At 36.7% G+C, this 22,902-nt stretch overlaps 1 protein-coding gene across 4 annotated transcripts; it reads right to left on the bottom strand.

The window, feature by feature from the left end:
* Positions 1-13: 13 nt before the first annotated feature.
* LOC149003507 (putative NAD kinase 3) lies at positions 14-21,147 on the bottom strand. 4 transcript variants are annotated; one of them, XM_089136906.1, is made up of 11 exons: positions 20,280-20,366; positions 19,626-19,782; positions 19,112-19,231; positions 18,295-18,506; positions 16,857-16,970; positions 16,536-16,630; positions 7,385-7,491; positions 6,728-6,801; positions 3,986-4,064; positions 2,607-2,914; positions 14-782 (listed from the first exon to the last, which is right to left on the bottom strand). In XM_089136906.1, exons 1-11 carry the CDS (start codon positions 20,328-20,330, stop codon positions 474-476), a joined length of 1,626 nt encoding a protein of 541 aa, XP_088993032.1. In that variant the 5' UTR covers positions 20,331-20,366; the 3' UTR covers positions 14-473. The 4 variants fall into 4 exon arrangements, with proteins under 4 accessions (XP_088993032.1, XP_088993033.1, XP_088993035.1 ...); XM_089136907.1 differs by having other exon boundaries at positions 19,626-19,779; positions 20,280-20,349; XM_089136909.1 differs by lacking the exon at positions 20,280-20,366 and adding an exon at positions 20,396-21,147 and having other exon boundaries at positions 15-782; positions 19,626-19,779.
* Positions 21,148-22,902: the final 1,755 nt, after the last annotated feature.

Raw genomic sequence — 22,902 nt, 5'->3', positions numbered from 1 at the left:
ACCCATTGTTTTAGCATTATAAACATGAGATATGAAGACTACCCAACACCCAAAGATCAGATCTTTCTTTCTTCTCTTCTTTTTCCTTGGTTAAAATCCATCCAACAACCTAATAAAGAAAAGGAAAATATATGCATATTTGATTCTCATTCCAATCTTGGTTATCTGCAAAAGCAAGCTCAGTTGGAGACTGGCAGATCAAATTAATGGTAAACTGCATACATATATTGACTGTATATAGAATCTTACACTTAACCATATTTTAAATCCAAGAGATATATCTCAATCAGATGTAAGCTCCTTTATTTGGACTGAAAGAACTTTGACCTACATCATAACTCAAGAAGAAAAGAAAACCGAGAATGGGATGCATATGATGATGATGAGCTCATATCTGGCAGTTAGAGAAGTTATATAGATCCTCACACCATCAGGGATGTTCCAGATAAGATGCTTCCATTGAACATCAGCAACTACAAATCTTGGGGACCATCGAAAGACTGGTATTTCCTCAAATTCCAGTGGAGGCCATCATGTATGCTGTGAAGGAAATCTTTGGTAGAATCCTTTTGACATGCTGTTGGAACAGGCCAAGGTGCCATGCTGCAAACAAGTGCATCTCCAGGTGCCAACTGTTTCCTGTCCTTACCATCAAATGATGCCCATGATTGCCCCCTGCTGTTGAAAGGCACTTGTACTCTCAGTGTTACATACTCTGGCAGTATCAGAGGCCTAAATGATAAAGAATGTGGGCATATAGGTGTAAAAAGAATGCCAGGAACCTGCATTAAGGCAAAATTTGAAAGACTCAGATGGTTCTATCACCAAATATCAAGGTTAGCTACCCACAAAGAAAGCAGCTACCGACAAGGGAAGTGTTGGGAGGTACAACAAGAAATGCATAGTGCAACAATTAATGAATTATGCTCCATATTTAATAAATCTTCCAGATGAGTTGCATCATCCTCATCATGCTTCAACTATAGTAACGACTATTTGCTCGGTCATACATATACTAGAGCTATCTTTACTCACTTATCTCAGCTTGCTTTCATCCTTTTTCCTTTTTATATCTATATATAAACTCTTGTTCCCTACTTGCACCAATCTCTATAGGTCTTTTATGCACACATAATTCATGGCAATCAATAAAATGAGCATGCACAAAAAATAGAAAGATAATGACTGATTAAAGGATCCTCTTTAGAGATGCAAAAGAAACTAGTTTCCAAGATTCCAAAAAATGTTCATTAAGTTTCTCTAATCAAAACGACCAGACACAAGTCACCTAGAACCCCTCCAAAAGGCTCACATTCTTGAATGAGAATCTCAATGTTGAATCAAGAAAGTTGCAAAGGTCTGTCATTGATTGGGACAAAAACTTTTGATAAGGCTCTTATTTAAAACTTTGAAAGAATTTCAGATAGCTATGCTGCTTCTTGGTCCCTATAAAGCAAGAGTTCCAACTGTGCAGATATGGTCTTGTTGCCACAAGATACTAGCAGCAAAATGACTACAACAGATTAAAGCTTAAAAAAAATATATATATCACACTATTGCAAGGAAAGCTGTCAGGAAATAGTACACAATAATGCAACTTTTAATCCCAGATATCTAGCTCCCAAGAAGGAGTCAATTAGTCATCAATTCAGTTTGAATGCTGGTTTCAGTTTGGTCCCATATATGAAAAGTTCCCATACATTCATGGCTTAATCCCAGATATCTAGCTTTCCATAAATGAACAATATAAACCAATAAAAATATATTTTACATAAGTATAGAGATGATAGATTTAACGGGTGTTGGTTCTGTCACAGGGGACAATGCCCCATCCTCCTCTTGCCCAAAGTAGAGTGGTAAAGTCCAGTTGGGGTAGCGGGGAATCCTATCACTGATTACTGCTATAGAGCTGTCCTTTTAAAGTGAGAATGCTGGCGAGAACACTCGGCAAGAAAATGCCTCACTTTATAGAATTGCTGCACCAGGGATTCATGTGACAAAAGCAAGCTGAAAAACAGATGCATGCTAACACTCCAGGCTTTGACATCTATGGAATACTATATCACGTCCACCAGGCAAAGTTTAAGAAGATCAAAGATAAAAAAATGATTGTTTACATGGGCCTCAAACCTTAGGTTTAACTAAGAAAATTTCATGAAAAGCACCAACCATTACTATGATCTTTTAGTGCAAAATATTCCAAATTCTGCATGAGTTTAGGCATAGATCACTGCAAACAACCTAAGCATCCAAAGCCACAAAATGATTCACTGAGTTAGTTCTTTTTGGCCACCAAAATGGAAATTTTGATTTTCAGCCTAAATGAAACAAAATATAGAATAAAACACATACATATCGACGTCACCTAAATCCTAACTGAGAATCTTAAGAACCTAAAGATCTTTGAGGAGCAAGGTCCAAAACCCATCTGAACTGAACCCTGACCTGATTCTCATAGTTTTCTGATAACTACAACCTAGTTCAGAAAATTATAATCTTGAAAGGCGAGCTAGACAATCATCTCCAATACAACACGTGTAGTATTGGTGATAACAAGTCAACAAAATATATTAATGATGATAAGAACAGGAGTTGTCAGGACTTGCCTGTGGATGGACCATTGATCCTCCAGCTGCCAGCGAGTATGCGGTGCTTCCAGATGTTGTCGATATGATCAATCCATCCCCTTGAACTAACGTCACAAAGGAGTCATCACAATAACATTCTAGGTTTGTGAGGAAGGAAGATATACCACGGTCAATTGTAACCTCATTCAGGACAAGAAAAGGTCCTTCTGTTTCTGGTTCATCTTTGGCTGCACGTCTGACAACATGGCACCGTAACCTGTGGCGCAATGTGATACTAATGGGTCCCTTTAGGACAACATCCAGGTATTCTCTGTACTGTTCACTTTCTAGATATTATTAAAGATTACTGCTGTGTCCTCCGTATATCATGTAGAATAATATATATATATATATATATATATTTCTAGCCACGAACAAAAGTAAGATGGACATCATATGTGACAAACTTAACCACATTAAACAAGCAGTATTAACCTAAATGGTTATCCCTGTATTGCAGGATAAATAATTAAAAACAACAGTTACCTTTCTTGCAACAATCTCAGGGAACTATGAAACAATTCAGTGGATACATGGACAACTTAGGTTATTCTCTGTTAGTTTAATTAAAAAACAAAATGAGATGAAGCAAAACAATTAAACTTTAATTGAAGATTTCAAATGGCAGAAAGTCGGATCATGGGAAGTTGTATTTCTCTGTGCCTGCTCTCTCTGTTTTCCTTCCTCAACCCATGACTTTACTTTCTAATAGAACTCATCATATTCTATCAGAAGTAAATATGAGGTTGTATAACAGATAAATCAAAATTCCATAGACAACATGTAACAACTGAAACCAGGTCACAACTCACAAGTCCCTTAACTGATAAGGTGATGACAGAAGCAAAGAGAGCAACATTTATCAGAATAAAACTCATCTGATTTAGTTTCTTGAACTTTCTTCAGCTAGCTTGCCAAGTCTGCTTGCAATGAAAGCGGCATTTTAATAAAGTTTTCATGGAAATCAAATATCTTAATTCTCAAGGTCTGTCAGGCTTCTGACATGAAGTGTTTTGTTAAATCCTGCAGGATAGCTGCCTCTTTAATGTAATACAAGTATACAACTACAAAATTAAGTAACCACAATCTGCATCAGTTTCAATGTTTCATCATCATCATCATCATCATCATCATCATAAAAGATGATGGCTAAACAGAACTTGTTCTGCAAATGCCACAGCTTTTCCGGAGCGGCCATTTCAAACTAACAGCAGAGAAATATAGGTACTTCCCAATTAGAAATTCAGTCACTGAAATGCAATTAACAGGAAAAGCCATATCTCCATGACATACTTGTTAAACATTAGTTATTTTAATTGGACAAACATATTCTGAAGTTGAGCAGAGATGAAGGATACGAAATGGAGTCATAAAGCCAAGAGATCCAAGGGAAAATGGGACAAGAGGGGGTACTGGTCCTTTGAACATTGAAGCTGCCTGCAAACATGAAACAGACTATTAATTGCTACTCATTGTTGTTCAAAAAGGGGAAGGGAAAAAAAACAGGAAATTAAAAGAAGTTCATCACATGAAAGGATGTATTAAAAGACTCCACCATAACACACAGAGCTTCTTTTAGTCTATAATGGCCACAGGAAGCTTAGGAAATGGTAAATTTAACACCCCCACCCCCCAAGGAAAAAAATCATATGTTGATCATTAATACAAGAGCAAATTGCACTGACACCCAAAACAGAAGCCCTAAAACAGCAACACCCCATTTTTTGTTCGAAAAACAAAGATACTCCAAAGTTGAATTTTCATTGGACATATTAGTCCAATCTGTTACTGAAAACCGTTAAACCATTGTTTATATTTATATATATATATATATATATATATATTTTTTTTTTTTAATTCTAAAAATATCCATTTTAATTATACAATGTTGCCAAAATACCCTTATCAAAAGCTGAGGGGAAAAGAAAACAACAACAACACAATCATCTTCATCGACAAATAACTTCACCAGCGGGACAGAAACCCTATTCACATCTGCTCCGCACGCTCACCAGGTCAGGGTTTTTACTCCCTCTGCGAGTAATTTAATGTTGTCTCCTTGAGATCAAGGCCATTCTCTCGCTGCCATGAGTGATCAATCTAGCACAATGCTGTGTTCACTACAACCCTAGCAACACTGCAGTGTTGTATGAGGCTTCACTGCCCAGGCTGAGCACTTGGAAATTTCATCTTCCTCCCTGACATTCTTCTCTGTTAGTGCTTTCCTGCTAATCAACTCATCTTTCTTCATTTTAATCACCTATCCAGTTGGTGTCTTCTTGGTAACGGTGGTGAATATTCTACCATTATCTGCATGTGTGTGATCTCTCATTTTCAGGTTACAATGGAATTTCAGCATCTTGCATCCAATTCAGAAACCCCACCTGATATTGAGCTTCCTGAATTTGGACTTAGACTCTTTCCTGTTTCCATTTTGTGAAGAAGGTGAATTTGATTGGAGCAGAATCCTAGTGGGTAAAATGGTGAGGAATAAATCTATATCCTCAACCACAATGGCTAGATCCCTCAAAGCTGCTTGGAATTGGCAAGAGCAACCTGAAGTGCAGCAGATTGGACAAAAATTATTTCTGATTTGGACCTGCACTTACCCATTCCCTGCAAGAAGGACCCTGGATAATAAAGAACCATTTATTGGCCCTTCAGAGATGGAATCCAAACACTGCCTCATCAACTGCAGTTTAATTCTTTCGAGATGTGGGCAGATTTCTCTAATCTACTACCAAATTTATATTCTACTGAGATGCCTAAGCTAACTTGCAAACAAAATTGGATTACTCAAGAGGACAAAAATTCCATCAAAACTCAGTGACTTCAGCAGACCACTAGCAGTGAGAGTTCTTATGAGATTGTGCTCCTATTCGTCCAGGAATCAAAATCCACAGGCATCAGCAAGGACAGATCTGCATTTCTTCATTGTAAGCTGAGAATACGAGTTAATTTTCTGCATGAGAAAGGGATGTTTTGATTTGGGTGTTTTCAATAAGATCCAACATGAGGAGGAAGGGAACTGGTGGCCGGAAGTTGCAGATGAAGATGATAGAGAAGGGTTCGGGTGAGGGGAACTGGTAAAGAGTTATTGGAGAAAGGTCAATGAAGTCTTTTCACCCAATTATATACAAGGGTATAGTAGTCTTTATGATTGTACCATTAACCATTTTAACAGAATAGGACTTGTGTGTTTTTCAAATATAAAACCGGGTGTCAGTGTTTTAAGGCCTCCATTGGGGGGCGGGTGCAATTTGCTCTTAATACAAAGTAAATACTAGCAGAAAGTTCTCACAGGAACATGGATCTTTTTTTTTTTTTTTTCAAAGAAAAAATATGAATGAGTATTACTGTCTGGACTCTGGTTGGATGAAGCTCTAATCCCTTCTTCTACCATAATTCTGCGCAAATAACCTCAATTTTGGTTTAATAGTACATCTTAATAGTGGTCGACCATATTTCTTCAAATTATCCTTCTTAATCCATCAAGCATTAATCTGACTAAACCTGAAATGCACACATAATACATAACTCGAATACACATGGCACAAAATGAACCCGATGAGATAATAGCATGCCAATGCACAGCATGAGCAGTTAAGAACTTGGATATAGATCGGTCCTGCTTAAATCTGGCCTATGGGGAAGCCTTTTTATGAGATGAACATCCATATACTCTTACAACAAAAAACAAGCATCACCAGGTTGGTGGAGTCCACATAGGGCCTAAGGGCAAACCCATACTCATGAGTTACAAAACCTGCTTTGAAAGTGCCGGTGACTGCCAGATAGAGTGGAGGATCAGAACCATCAACTCCCAAACCATACAAAAACAAAATCCTGTAAATTGGTAATAACTTGAAAAGACACTAGGCCCCTATTAACTCATTTTTAGAATTATTGACAAACTCAAACTTTCACATTTTAAGCAAGTTCAAAATTAGTAGCTAGGCTACCAGTATGATAAATAGAACAAGTAGTAGTCACAAGAAATAGAGAAATACGAAATATTCAGGCACTCGTTAAATAAAATGCTAAAACATTTTCCCATCAAGAGATCAAATGACACCAAGTTTTGGAAAAATAAAACATACCCAAAGAACAGTTCCATCTCCCCCAAGAGTTACAACAAGATCAACTTTTGTGTGTAGAAGCGGTACTTCCTCATCTGTAAAATAATGAAGCAGAAACTTAAAAGGAGCATTTCATTTAAAAAAATTAATTAAGTTGACAAAAAAAAAATCAGAAAATAATTAGTTTACATTTTGATCTTAAATTCCACAGGTTCTACACAATTTTGGCACAAATTGTGTATGTGAAGCTAACAGATGGGATGTCATCTTCTACTAGACCTGGTTAACTAAATGTTCTTGCATACATATTTTGGTCACTTAAGATATTAATCTTAAATAAGCAATAACTCCACATCTGAATCCAAAAAAAATAGTATCCAGTTATTTTCATCTGTTTCTCCATCGAAGATTAACACACATCTGTTTCATTATAAGACAATAAAAATTTAACAAACTAAATCTGAAAGAGAAAATTGCAAAAGCCCAATTGCTGAAGCAACACAAATAGCTAAGATGAATTCAGTTCAAATTTGTCTTCTTTCTTGCTTCTTTCGTGTTCATACGAAGCAGATAGAAAAAGGAAACCAAGCCCATTGCCTAGCAATTTTAAAAGACAAATTATGAAATCCATTGAACATGATTGACACTAGTTGGGGAATAATAGTTTTTTATGCTCACCATTTTCCCAAGTCTGTACAAAGTTAAAGTTAGAAGACTCTGATAGAAGTTCTGTTTTCACTCGTGGTTCAACATATACATTGATTTTCTTTCGATCTTTCAGCCATCTGTGACATGAATAGAACAAAGCATTAAGAAGAGAAAGGATATAAGCAGAGCCCCATGAAGCTAGAAAAAAGGATAATATTTAAGAACAAGTGATGTGGATGCCAAGATGTCTGGCAAGAAAGAAATCAAATGGAACTCATAGAAACAGGGCTGGTCCACTTCTTCCAATTGTCAAACAAACCTTTGGGCCAAAAAACCAACCAACTGTAAGTTGTCCAGGCAAAAGCTGGGAGATGCTGGACCTATCAAACCCAGCTTATGGGGGTATAGTAGTCATTTTAAGTGACATTTTTTATGCTAAAGTCTGGCAGAATCCCAGCAGGGGATCTCATGACTCAGTCAATGACCGGGAGAATCTTGGGAAGGCCCACTTGAAGATGATGGCCAGCTGACGCATAGTGTGTGTGTGTGTGTGTATATATATATATATTGGATGAATGATCCTAGTTTATATTTTGTTGTTGCAACATTCAATTTCTTTGAACACTGCTATTTCTCCTGTCCCTAGTGATTTACAAGAAGGGCTGAAAGAGATTGGCTGAAAGGGCATAATCCATCTACCTTTATTTTCTATTTTCTTATTTCTTCTCCCAACCAAACCACACTTGTGCTGAGGATCTAAGACTGAATCAACTGTTAAAAGGACCATTGAAGGTCAGTTTCTCACATCCTGCCCTCAAGACTTCTGTTCCGCTGATGTTGTTGCTTTCCCCATTTGAGTAAGCTCTGGAACTTGATTGTTTGCCGCAACACTTAGAGTCCCTCCACTCTCTTCTCCTTCACCAAACCCTGCTGGGTTTGGGAACACGCCATCCAACATCCGTTCTTTACAATTGTCCCATCTTCTCCACCCAATCCATAGCTTCTTTCATCCACATTCCTAAACTTTCTATTTTCATCCCACCTTCAAACTTCCTATCTAACTGTTGGTTGGTTTAGTTCTTTTGGTTTATGTATTTACTTATCAACTATTTATTGTTGCCCAAGTAAGGCTATTTATGCAATAGTATTCTTTTCGCTTCATTATAAATAAAGTGCTTGGTCACAATGATCCATTCAAGCCATTCTACCACACCCAATTTTTCTCAACATGGCATTAGAGCCAACAATCGATCAGAGAAGAAACAAGAGAAGAAAAAGAAGAAAATCTCGATCTCTCCCTTGTTGATGAAGATCTACAACCGCCTCCACTGCAATTGCACCATTGCTGCTGCAACCCAACACCTTCTTCTTCATCTGCAACACCCCATCACACCTAACAGACTTGCAACAACTCCAGAACCTATCGCCTAGACCTAACAAACATACAACTTCTCCATAAAGCTGCAACAGGGTCAGGCTTTTGTAATCCCAAGCCCAGCTCTATATATTCTAATCTAAGCCTATTCTCACCCCAACCCTAATTCAAGGCCAATGATTATTGTCCCTGACTCTAAGCCCTACAAGGCCAAGCCAAGCCCATTCCTGCCCTGATTGGCCTTGTCTTTAGCCCTGATTGGCCCTATCCTTGGCCTTGATTGACCTTATACTTGAACCTGACCCTAATTCATTGAGATCTGGCATTAGGGACAAAATTAGGGCCAAGATTAGGGCCAAAATCAGGGCAAAGGTCAGAGTAGGTCGAGACAGGCCAGTGGGCCAAAGAGTAATCCCAGGCCCACCTTTGGCCCTAGTCAGAGCCAGAATATTTTGGCCTTAACCTACCCTCGAGCCAAAATCTTGAGCCCATGCCCTATTCAAGCTCAGAGCGAGTCAAGGTCGTCAAGGCCAAACTTGCACCCCTACTTCTTTAGAACCCATTGCCTGCCTTGCAATCATTCTCTCCTCCATCATCTTGAATTGAAACTCAGTAAACATCCATCGCCCAAGACCTGAAATTGTTTTTTCTTCTTCTGCCATGCTCGCCCCCTTCGTCCCTATTGACTTCTGGTTCATTTTTTTGGATGAATAAAAAATTATATTAAAGTACCAAAAAAAAAGAGAAATACAAAGATACAAAAAGGGGAGAAAAGAGGGGGGACTGAAGCGAGGATCTAAGACTCCAAGAACTAACAATCAACCTATTCCTTGGAGAGTCAGAAACAGGGGGTGGGGAATAGAAGATAACCTATAAAAAACATAAAAATAGATGGCATTCCAAATCAAGATTCGGAATCTAGATTTGGAGGTCCATCTTCTCATGTTGCGTTCCCACCACAAGTGATGAACGGTAGCAATAAAGACTAGCTTCCCCACTAGGTTGCAAACTGAGGAGCCAGAGAAAGTTCTCAGGACCCAATTCCAATCTTTAGCAAAACCATAAGCACATCTCGATCTAGGTCAAATAGAAGCAAAGGTTAAACTCCAGATAGATCTAGAGAATGGGCAAGAGAAAAAAAGGTGGTCAAGGTCTTCAATTCCATTCCAATAGAGGGTACAGCTTGGATTGGCAGGGATTTGGCAACTGATGAGGAAGGATTGGGTGGGGAGGGCTAGGTTGACTTATGGTTCCTATTGAACCAGCAACTCTAACTCCCTATTGTTGTTGTTGTAACAACAACAACAAAAATAAGCTTTTCCCAACTAAATAGTGTTGGCTATATGGATTTTTGCCCTTTAATCAGTTTTGTTTGAGGCCATGCTAGATACAAGGCCTAGATATACATATCCTTTCTCACCACTTCTCTTAAGGTTATCTTAAGTCTGCTCCTAACTCTCCTAGTTCCTTCAATTTAGATTATATCAGTTTTTTGTACATGAGCATTTAAAGGCCTCCATTAAACATGGTCGTGCCACCTCAAACGACTTTCTCATAGCTTATCACTAATGGGAGCAACTTCGGGACCAACTCTAATATGATCATTCCTTATCTTATCCTTAATTTTGCCACTCATCCATCGTAGCATCCTTATTTCTACTACGGTGAGTTTATCTACAAGATTCTTTTTAACAACACAACACTCTACACCATACATCATAGTTGGTTGAACGACGGTTCTATAGAATTTCCTTTAAGCTTTAATAGAATACGTCGATCACACAAGACCCTGAACGCACCTCTCCACTCCATCCACCCTATTTTGATTATTTGGGAAACATCATCCTTTATATCACCTTTTTTATTTATGATTGAACTAAGGTACAAAAACTATCACTCTGAGGAATCTCCTTATCCTTAAGTTTCACCACCTCTTTGTTTGCCCAATCATGACTAAAGTTACAAACTAGATATTCTATTTTTGTTCTACTTAGTTTAAAGCTTCTTAATTCCAAAGCTATTTTCCATGATTTTAATTTGGTATTAATCCCTACTTGAGTCTCATCTTTCAACACAATATCATCAGCAAAAAACATACACCAAGGAACCTCATCTTGAATGTCTTTGGTAAATTCATCCATTATAAGTGCAAATAGATATGGGCTAAAAATTGATCCTTAATGTAGCCCAACTATAATTAGGAATTCATTACTTTTTCCCCCCACTGTTCTTACACTTCTCATTGAACCATCATAGATATTTTTAACTATATCCATGGATTTATTTGCGACCATTCTTTTCTCTAGTACTTGTCAAATTAATGCTCTAAGAACTCTATTATAAGCCTTTTCTAGGTCAATAATACCATATGCAGGTCTTTCCTACACTCTCTATGCATTTCCATTAGTCTCCTAATTAGGTAAATAGCCTTTGTCGTAGATCTTCCCGGCATAAACCAAATTGATTCTCCGTAATTGAGGTTAAGTGTTTCAAACGGGTTTCAATTACTCTCTCCCATAATTTCATAATATGGCTCATCAGTTTAATGCATAGTTATTACATCTTTGAATATCTCCTTTATTTTTGTAAATTAGAATCATAATGCTTCTCCTCTATTCGTCTAGCATTTTCCATGTGCTCATAATCTTATTAAATAACTTAGTCAACCAAGCTAGCCCGTGGGTTCCAAAGCTCTTCCATACTTCTATTGGGATTTCATTAAGGCCTTGTACATCCTTCTTAGTGATTCTTTTACTTCAAACATCGAAATTCTCCATATATATATTCGAAAATTGATGCAAAATTGATGCCTTGGTGGATGGTGTAATCGTCCGACTCACAGATACTTGAAGTGTGCTCATTTAGTAGACTAGAGAAATAGATTTCCCATCTCTTCTTAATGTCCTCATCACAAACTAGTACTATACCATTTCCCCTTTTAATACATCTAACATGGTCAAGATCTCTACTCTTCCTATCCCTTATTTTAGCTATCTTATAAATAGATTTTTTCCTTTCCTTAGTGCCCAACTTATTATATAACTCTTCATACTTCTTCTCACTTGCTTTTCCTGCAATTTTCTTAGCTTCATTTCTAGCCAACCTATACCTTTGAAGATCCTCAACATCCTTAGTTCTTCGCCATGTCTTAAAACTAGTTTTCTTATTCCTAATAACAGCTTGAACCTCATCCATCAGGTCTCTCTATAAGAATGAAGCTTTTCTTTTGATTCACCTAGGACATCCTTAGCCACCTTTTTATACACATAGCCATCTCATTCCACATCGCATTTGTGTCCCCCTCAAAATCCCACTTTCATTGTTTGAATATTTCATTAATGAAGGATTTCAAGCACTCTCCCTTAAAGTTCCACCATCTTATCCTAGGATAGTTAACCCATTCCATTTATGAGTTTTTGAGGTTAGGCACATATCCAAGACCACAAGTCTATGTTGTACAGTTAAGCTTTCCCTTGGTATTACCTTGCTCCCCTCCAGCCTCTCAGCACCTATCCTAGGAAGTACCCACCATTAGAGTTTTGAGGTTAGGCCTTCCAAGACCACAAGTCTTGTGTCGTTAAGCTTCCCTTGGTATTACCTTGCAATCCTTACATAACAATCTACTAGTCCTTCTAGTTAGGAAGAAATCTATTTGGCTTCTATGGGGTCCACTTTTGAAGGAAATTGAATGCTCCTCTCTCTTTTTTAAGTAAGTATTTATAATAGACAAATCAAAAGCAATAACAAAATCTAAAATTGAAATCCATTCCTCATTTCTCTCTTCCAAACCACAACCTCCATGAACACCCTTATAGCCTCTTTGATCTTTTCCGATATGTCCATTTAGATCACCCCCTATGATAATATTTTCTCTTTGACGAATTCCTTGCATTAATCCATCTGTATTTTCCCAAAATTCTAACTTCAGACTTTCATCCAATCCTACATAAGGTACATATGCAGAAATTATATTTACAATCTCCTTTCTCCATAAAAAAGCTTGATAGCAATAATCCTATCAGCTACTCTTTTAACATCCACTACATCATTCTTAAAATTTTTATCCACTATTATACCTACTCCATTTTTATTAGTTTTATCCCCAGTATACCAAAGTTTAAAGTCAGCCAACTCTTTAGCTTTTTTACCCTTCCATCAAGTTTCTTGAATGAGGCTATATTAATCTTTTTTTTTTTTTCCCTCATAACATCTATTAATTCTAAGCTTTTACTTGTTAAAGATCCTATGTCCCAAGATGCCAATCTAATCCTATGTTTCTGGACTAGCTTCTTTACCCACACTTGTATAGGCATGGGAACCCTTGCCTACTTATCATCACATTCGGACGCCGATGCAACGCGTCGCTTATAGGGGAAGCCCTAACCAACCCTTACCCACTTATCACTTCACCTAGGCCATAATGTAGCACGTCACTTCTTTTGTTGGGGGATGCCCTACCATAGCATTTATTATATAAGGTCGAATCCATGAAAAGGGTTTGGCCAGATTTTTTTCCCAGTGTTGGCTACCAACCTAACGCACCAACCCTCCTCCTTTACCCCGGCTTGGCACCGGCAACAAACACTTATATATATATATATATATATATATATATATATATATATATATATATATATATATATATATATATATATATATATATATATATATATATATATATATATATATATATATATATTTTTATTTTAAAACACCAATGGTGTTACTTACCTATGAACCCTTTGAATCTCTATATTTAGGTGGTCATGCTATTCAATTTTGCACTGTTTTAGTTGTTTTGAAAGGGTGAAGACTGAACAACACAAAAAAAAAAGAAGGTTTGAAGACATGGCAACCACCGATAGTACTATTGCTCACACTAGCTCCAAACATTATCCCACTCTTCCTCCTCTTTTGATAAGATTTGATGGAACAAATTATTTGATTTGGGTCTCAATCTGCATACATGACTATTGTCGAAAGATGACTTGTTGGACACATTACGGGCACCACATCAAGCCTACAAACACAAGTGTTTCTCAAGATAAATGGATCTCAAATGACTCTCTTATCATGTTGTTCCTTTGAATTCCATGAATCCAAATATTGCTCGTGGATACCTATTGCTTGATATTGCAGCCTAGATCTAGAAGGATACTATAGAAATATATGGACAGTTGTGGAATGATGCACAAGTTTATGATTTACAGAAGAAGCTTCATGAGACTAACCAGAAGGAACTGATTGTAGCACAGTACTATGTTGAATTACACTCTCTTTGTAGAAGCTAGGTCACTATAGGGATGATCAACCCAAGATCCTGATGATGAGGCTCCCTACAGGAAGCATGTTGATAAGATTTGAGTATACTGACTTCTTAATTGGGTTGAATGTAAAGTATCATCAAATGAAGATGCAAGTATTGAGTTGTTCTCCCTTCCCTACACTACAACAATCTTATGCCCTTGTTCAATGTGAGAAAAGTCGTAGTTTGGCCATGCTTCATGTTCCTATCGTGGAAAAATCAGCTCTACAGAGTACATACTATCAACACCAAATCTAATTTGACAAGGAGATTGTCAAGTGTGAACATTGTCATAAACCATACCATACCAAGGCCACTTATTAGAAGCTCCATGGGAAGTCCGCTGATTTTGAGCAGAAAAGGGTACAAAGAAGGGGAAAATCGAAGGCTAATCTTTTTGAGACTGTTCCCACAACACTCTCTGCAGACTTTGGTTTTCACAGGAGGAATTCGCTACTCTGCGATGCATTCTATAGTCTTTTACTATTGGTGTAGCCTCTATTACTGCTTCTTCCACTATCCATTACCAACTCCTACCTTGTTACTTCAAGTAAAACTTTTACAAGCTTCCACGTTTCTTTGGTTTCTATTTTTTTGATTATTGATAAAGAAGCCACAGACTATATGACAGGTTCATCCTCTTTTTTCTTACATTATTCTCCAACCTCAAGGAACAGATAAAGTTCAAATTGTTGATGGCTCTTATCTTCCATTACTTGAAAAGGGACCATTCAACATTCTCCATCACTTTTTTTGTTTAAAGTTTTGCATGTTCCTTCACTCTTTACTACTTTGTTTTTTATCGGTAGTCTTACACATGAGTTGAATTGTAAAGTGACCTTTTTACCATCCTACTGTGTCTTCCTGGATCTGATAACAGTGAAGGAGATTGGACATGGTAAACTGGACAATGGACTTTATTTATTGGAGCCAATTAGAGGATCTACTTTTGCTCTGGCTGCATCTTCTCATCAAGTCAATCTGGTTATGTTAGACCTTCATCAGTGGCATCACAAGGCTATATCACACCCCTTTAGACACTCTTAAAAAAGTATTTCCTAATTTAGTTTTTTGTAATAAATACGATATTGTCATCACAGAGAATGATGGTGAGGAAATACAGAGGTTGTAGGACTTTATTGGCAAAGAGCTTGAGATCAAAGATCCAGGGAAGCTATAGTACTTCTTAAGAATAGAGGGGGCTTGATCAAAGAAGGGTATATACCTATCTCAGAGGAAGTATTTTCTAGATTTATTATTTAAAATGGGGACGTTGGGTTGTAAAGCAATTGATACCGTTATTAAGGTTGGAGCTAAACTTAAGGAAAAAGATGGAGAACCAGTGAACAAACAAAGATATCAAAGTCATGTAGGGAAGCTTATCTACTTGTCCCACACTAGGCCTGACAATGCTTATGCCATTAGGATGGTGAGTCCGTTCATGCATAATCCATATTCATCCTATATAAAGGTTGTTACTAGAATATTGCAATATTTGAACGAAACTCTTGGAAAAGGGATACTTTTTTCACCCATTGAAGGGTAGAAGCATATATTGATGCAGACTGAGGTGGGTCTCCTAACAGAAGTCAATTTCAAGTTCACTGGACCTTTGTTGGAGGTAATCTAGTTACTTGGAAGAATAAGAAACACAATGTGGTAACTTTATCCAATACAAAAGCTGAACATAGAGCTATGATTTGTAGAGTTTGTGAGCTACTGTGGTTAAAAAGTCTACTAGAAGATATTAGAGTTCAAGTTCCAAGCCCTATGATGTTGTAATGTGGCAATAAGGCTGCCATAGTATTGCCAATAATCCTGTGCAACATGATCTAACTAAGCATATTGAAATTGACAGATTTTTCCCTAGAACAAAGGCTGATCTACATGCCTTTTGTGAGGTTCGGAAACCAAGTGATTGATATTTTCATTAAGGGTTTGAAGGAAGAATATGTATTTAATATTAGCTATTTCTTGTTGCCCAAGTAAGAGTATTTATGTAATAGTGTTCTTTTCACTTCATTATAAATAAAACACTTGGGATCACACTGATCCATTCAAGTCATTCCACCACAATTGATTCTTCTCAACACTAACCATCAGACTTTACCAAACTTAAAGCACGGCCTCACCATCACTATACCACCGCTTGATCCTATTTTGGTTGCATTCTAGTATAGGTAATTCAGTCTGCAGCACTTGAGTACCAATTTGGGGTTGTTGCCATATCCTTTGACTGAACCACCCAAGGCTCATGAAGCTGTGAGAACATGTTCTCCATCCTAAAAGCTACACTAAACCTGGACCTTCTAATTTCTGACAGTGCCTCTAAATTTTATTGTCAGTTTACAGGGGGGTAAAATTAGATCTAGTTTGGCAATAAATAATAAGCCTAACCACGAGGATTGCACAGAACATACCCATAAGTCATCAATTTTGGAGAAATAAGGGAATTGACAATCTGGAAGATGCAAATTTATTAAATACTTCAGAGTTCTTACCTGACCATTTCTGCACATATAACTCGTACTGAAGTTGAGTTCGGTTTTGTCAAGATAAGCACAGTCTGAGGTTGTGATTCCCACTTCAAGAAAATCTGAAAATGGAAGGAACTCACAAGTAGGCAGTCTATAAAAGATTACAAAAGCAAAAGAGAGTTAATTGCTACAGATCTACTAATCACCATTGTTAGACACAGTAGCAATCTTTATTATGCTTCCTGGATAAAACTTCAAGCTAATAATAAGAATGGCACAAACATAAGCTTTCTTGCATGAAAAGTACAAGAGAGGAAGGGAGAGAAACTTTGGACTTAAGTGTACCTGTTTACTGCTGCGTGCTGCGGTTGTTATATTTCCCCTTTCGAAAGAAACAACGTCATGCTTGTGCTGGTCATTTTTCTCATCATTGCAACCCCACCGAAGTTTAAAAGATGCCTGCCACAGGAAACAGAAACAGCTTCAATGACAAGCCTATTATGTTTCCCAAGTTTCAAGCAGCGCTGATCCTAGCGCTGATGTTTATTGGAAGCAGACAATGCGGACTAACAATTACTCTGGGAACAACATCATTTTACTCTAATTTAATTTTAATTCATTCGAAAAGTGGCTTCGTTCAACAATGTAAAATGCTAGAACCCATAAAATTAATCAAGCATGATTATAGAGGAAAATTATCATCAGGATGCTGGGGGGTGGGGGGTGGGGGAGGGACCAAAGTACAAATGGTAAAAGCGTTCAGGGAAAAAAAAGACTTGCCTATTGTTCACTAAAGGTAGAAATCCAATTTCATTTTAGTCAACCACAGCAAAAGACCAATATAGAAGGCAGAAAAACTTATAAGCATCATAAAAAGATAGCTTTTTCCACATCAAGAAAGACCATATGGAAGTCTTTCTTGTAATCTCGAAATCTTTCTGCAAGTCTCCTAAGTAGATAGCTTTGGATCTTCACAGCATAAAACCTAATTGGTTCTCCATAATGCCTTGCTAATATTGTTGAAGTTTAAGATGTTTCTTTTTTCCAATAGTACCAAAGATGAAACTCTGACCTATAAAATCTTTCTTTCATTATTGTTAGGATAAACCTACATCCAGTTTAGATACAAGTAGCCAATGTTGATGAAAGAACTGTGGCTTTACCATATCTCCAAATATTAATATATACAAAGTACTTGAAAGAACTGTGGCTTTACCATATCTTCAAATATTAATATATACAAAGTACTTAATGAATTGTATCTTATACAATGAGGATGCTATATTATATATGGAGCAAAGATTGGAAATTCTCAATTGGTAACAATTTCCATGAAACTTGTGGAATTCCACCAATTTCCAATGCTTATATAGTGCAGCAATTAAGGCTGCTAAATTTTCAATTCCTGAGCCAATAATTCCCTACTGTCAAACTGATGTTACAACAGCCATGGACAGGTACCTCAAAATGAGATTAAGAAAAAGATTGAAAGGATGGGTGCACCCCTGTTTATTAGAGTACTGTAAGGATGCAACTCAGGCATACTCATCATGAAGTGGCCAGGTAAGATACTGGTAATACATTGACTTTTAAAGGCCAAGCATAATTATGATTCTGTTCCAGATGAACCAATGTCTGTAACTTAGGTATGCTACACTGCCAATGCACAAAAGAGAAAACTACTTTGACAATAACAGCATTAATTTAGATTTGGAGTAGGGAAGGGGATTATTTTATAATAATAAATAATAAAAGCAAGAAATGGAGGAAAAATAACTGCTACCTTTTTTGCAACTTTATTATGGACCACCATGGGATCGGATTCTGCCTCTCCATCTTTAAGAACCTCATGGGAGCAAATTCCATGCTTTCCGCAGCATCTTTCAGATTGATCGTTAGCTAGACTGGTCATATCATTTTGATCAGATACTCTCCCTGGATTCTTGCTCGTGGTATCATAATGGTCAATCCCAGATGACAATTCTGCAATACAATCTGAGAGACAAATGAAGTAAAAAAATAAAACATTTAACCACTTAGGTGAGGAGATGGGAGTGCCAAGAAAACTATATTTAATGCTTGAGATAAATAATAAACTCAGTTTATGAGCGCTACAGTGAAAGCAATACTCTAGTTGAAAATCAGATCAAGAAAATCTGGGAAAAGCTCTTCCAATCTTCCAGAAATAACTACAAAGTAGACCTATGATGCTTAGGTACAGGAATCTTAGAAGTGACCAGCCAACCTCCCCAATTATCAAAGAAATCAATTAACTCCACTTCACTTATTCTGGGATGAGATTGGCCCTTTTTCAATAGCATCCAACCCACTGCTTACCCCACAAACGTTGACCATGATTTACTCCAACTGACTACAGTGAGGAATGAAAAGAATCACACTAATGTACTATATACCCTAGAGAATACCCATGAGCCCCAAACCACAAATCTCATCATGTTGCCATATGCATAAGTGGTTTGATGAGACAGTATCTTGTTCTCCTTCAAGAGAAGCACTTGGAAGTTATCCGAACATTTTAAGGTACACATACAGGAAATAAGTCAAATCAACAAAAGCATATTATTTCAACATCGGCTAACCTTCATGTTCCTTTCGCAAATTCCGTGCCCTTTCCAATTCATATTTACGTCGCCATTCAGCTGCCTCAGCTTGAGCAGAAGCCTTTCCTTCAGCAACTCGTCGCAATGCCTTTGCAACAGCTAGTGTTGAATACAATAAAAAGGCAATCATCAACTCTAGTACTACACTTAACTAGTATAGGAATCAACAGGAAAGAAATGGGAACCAATTCGTCAGAGTTCAATGAATGTTCTCTTATATAAGAGAGCTTCATTGGTTTCAGCATGCCATCTAAAACATTTATCAGTGATAATGGAGATATTTAGTATTCCAATAAAATAAAAGTATATGATAATGAATTACTTATCAAGGAAAGAATATAAATTATTTGCAGCAATCAAGTTTTAATTGGGAAAAGGGATGGTGTGGGGGAGGATATAATTTCCCTTTTTGTTAAGTGAATCAATGAAATATTCTACAACATGGAGAAAATTAAAGTTTTAATCAAGGCTAAGGACTCAAAGATGATCTTACTTCTCAATTCCTCAGAGAACTCAATGAGATGTGAATCAATGCCCTTCACAGGCTGTTGTTGGAGGAACCCCTTCAGTACCTTCTCTGAATCCAGGAGAGAAACCGAATCTGTACAACCATTGTCAGTCTGTGGGCATTTCAGACTGGAATTCCCCTGCTAAGATGAAGCAAAAAAAAAAAAAGGCAATAGTATAAGTTACTTGTAATAAATAATAAGGAACTACCACATTTTCTTTTTATATGTTGAAGAGTTAATTCCAATTTGTCCAACTCTTCACAATTTAGAATACAAAAGTTACTTAGAGTATGATCAGCAAACCACCAACAAATCATAGATTAAAATAGCTTCAACAATGCACAAAATGCTTCAAATCTAGATTAGTACATTCTATGAGTTATTCTCCATAATTCCTTCCAATCAGAGAAGACATGCTCAAACAACAGGCGAAAATTGGTATCTTTTCCACTGGAAAATTCTGAAGCAAAAACCAAGTGATAGAAACCAATTACAGCTCCATAAATTCCAGATGAACAGTTCTCTATCAGCTGAATTAACAAAACCAGAAACCCAATATTCTAAACAACCTAGGGAGACCCAATATCAGCATTTTCAAACTTGTAACAGCAGAATCAACAATTGTGAAGACAACTAACAATTGAACATGTCAAATTGAAGCCAGGAAACCCAGTCTCCAATCCCAACATAAAAAGAAATCAGAACTTATCATATGAAATTATATAGACAGAGAAAGAGAGAGAGAAGCTCATACGTTCAAATTTGAAGTGAGCTCCGAAGGATGCATTGGCCAATCGGAAGACAGATCTCAATACTTCAACTTGTGGCTCAGATGGGTAAGAGAGACGAGCAGTTGAGCGACCTTAAGATTCCAAAATCTTTCTAAAATATCGAAAACAAAGACAAATTCACTTACATGTGTACCGAATCTTACTTAGTGATTCGGCCTGGTAAGGAAAACTTTCAACTCTTTTTTGTCTTTTGGCTTCTCAGTTAATCATTTTCATCTCTTTCTGATGCAATTTACCCGGAAATGGATAAACTAACTACGCGATGCTACCATGGTTCTTTTTGTTTTTATCATTTTGGGTGGAATATATTTCTATGGTTCAAGTTATCGATATCGTATTGCTTGTGTCATGTTGGCGTTTTTTGTTCTGTTTTTTGTGGGTGTTATGTTGGGTTTGTTACTAAGGAAGCAGGTCGATCTAATCCGGCAACCGCCATTCAAGTTCGACTATACAAACCCTAGGTCTACCCAGCTTTACGCCATTCTCATTAACATTTTGTTTACCCAGTTAGGGATAACTCATGACGTGGGACTGAAAATTTTCTCCTTAGTTTTGTTTCTTCCGACTATTCTTGATTCTTGTGTGGGAACTCATGATCTTGTTTAGGCCCGCAGTTTGCGTCGCAACTGAAGATTTCACCAACCCATTCAGAGAAAGCAGGAATCTTTGAAATCCTGAAATTTCCTGAAAGAAGAAGCTTTGGCTCTTTTGATATCAACAAATTTTAAATTGAAAAGTTAAGTCAGCATTGTTGGGCTAAGTCGATCAAGACAGCAAATGCCCATTCCATTTCAAAGCCTAACTGTAGCTCAGTGTGGGCCTTCAGTGCAAAAGATTAGGTTTTTGTTTTTTTGGTAAGAGCAAAAGATTAGGTTGGGTATACCAAATTTCTGGTGAACATGAATGACTTAGGACTCATTGGATGATAACCTACCGAAAAGTAGTTTCCGGTGATTCTTGCTTCGAGAAATAGAAAAATCGGCCAAAACCCAATTGATAAAATTGTTCTGTTTCGGTGATCTTTTTAAACATAAATTGAAAATTAAGAAAAGTTTTGCTTCAAAGAAATAGTTTTGATGTAACAGGACTGTTTCTTGAAACAAAAATTAGGAATGAGCTAGGTCTAACTGGAAGAGTTTAGAGAAATGTACTCATTGAATTTGACATGTTAAACATTGGACCCGCTTGATAACCCACAAAAAAAAAAACAATTTCTGGTGTTTCTCGCTTCAAGAAGCATAAAAAATCAATCGATAACCATTTGATAAAACTGCTTTGTTTCATATGATTTTTGCAACATAAATTGAAATTTATGAAAATTTTTGTTTCAAGAAATAGAGATGTTGTTTGACTTTAAGGCTCTTTTTGGTATCAATTCTCATTCTCTATTATGCCTATTTAAAATAAATAAGTACAAGAATTCATTATTGGTCAAGAATGAAAAATGGTTTGGTGAATTTTATCAAAAATAAATTATAAAATAGAAAATAAGTTTGGTGTCAAGATAAAAAATTATTAAAAATGATAGTAAACAAGTGAGAAAAGAAGGAAAAAGTATGGTTGTTATAAAAGAATGTGTATTGACTATTTTACCCTCATCTTACTTATAGAACTTTAAGTAAACTTACACAAATGAAGATAATGAAATTCTCATCATAATCCATAATGGACAAAAAGTTCATTATGGATTTTGGAGGTTTTTCTATTATTTTAAATAAAAATAAAATTCAGGATAGATGCCAAACAATTTAAAATAATGAAAATTTCTCATAATTGACAATGATAATTGATACCAAAAAGAGCCTAAGTGAGCCAATTTTAAAATGGGTATTTATGAAATTTGGCATTCTAAATATAACAATGACAAATTTTTCATAATTTTTATTACAATTTTCAAATTTGTTCCATGATACTAATTTTGTCAAGTGCATATGGGTGTCTAAAGAAGTGTTTCTGCTGTCAGAAATACCTAAAACTCTTTCTAGTGTTTCATTAAGTGGAGTGGGGCCAAGTGTGAAGGAGAGAGAAAATCCCGCCCCTATGTGATCTAATATGAATGATGGTGGGCCAAGTTGAAATTGCCGGTAGAAATTTGGTTTCCGTCAGACTCCTCCACCACATACTTAGGAGGAACCTTATTTTTTATCCGTCTTGTTAGTACTTAGAGATGAACCTTCTTCTTAAATATATAATGAAAGAATGTGAAGGAAATACATTCTTATGCCAAAGCCCAACTATAGCTCAGTTTGGGCCTTCCTTCGGTGCAAGAGATTAAGCAGGATACATGTGGACTAGAGAGGCTTGCTACCCTATTTCTCGGTGAACAATAATGAATTGGGACTCATTTGATAACCCACTGAAAAAACAATTTCAGGCGATTCTTGCTTCTAGAAATAGAAAAATTGGCAAAAAATCGTTTGAAAAAATTGTTCTGTTTGCAATGATTTTTTAAATATAAATTAAAATTTTT

This window comes from Hakea prostrata, chromosome 10, assembly GCF_041222555.1.
Source record: "Hakea prostrata isolate BN-2017 chromosome 10, UWA_Hpros_2, whole genome shotgun sequence".
Classification (NCBI taxonomy): domain Eukaryota; kingdom Viridiplantae; phylum Streptophyta; class Magnoliopsida; order Proteales; family Proteaceae; genus Hakea; species Hakea prostrata.
Note: the sequence above shows the minus strand (reverse complement) of the source record. Positions and strands in the feature narration are given on the sequence as shown.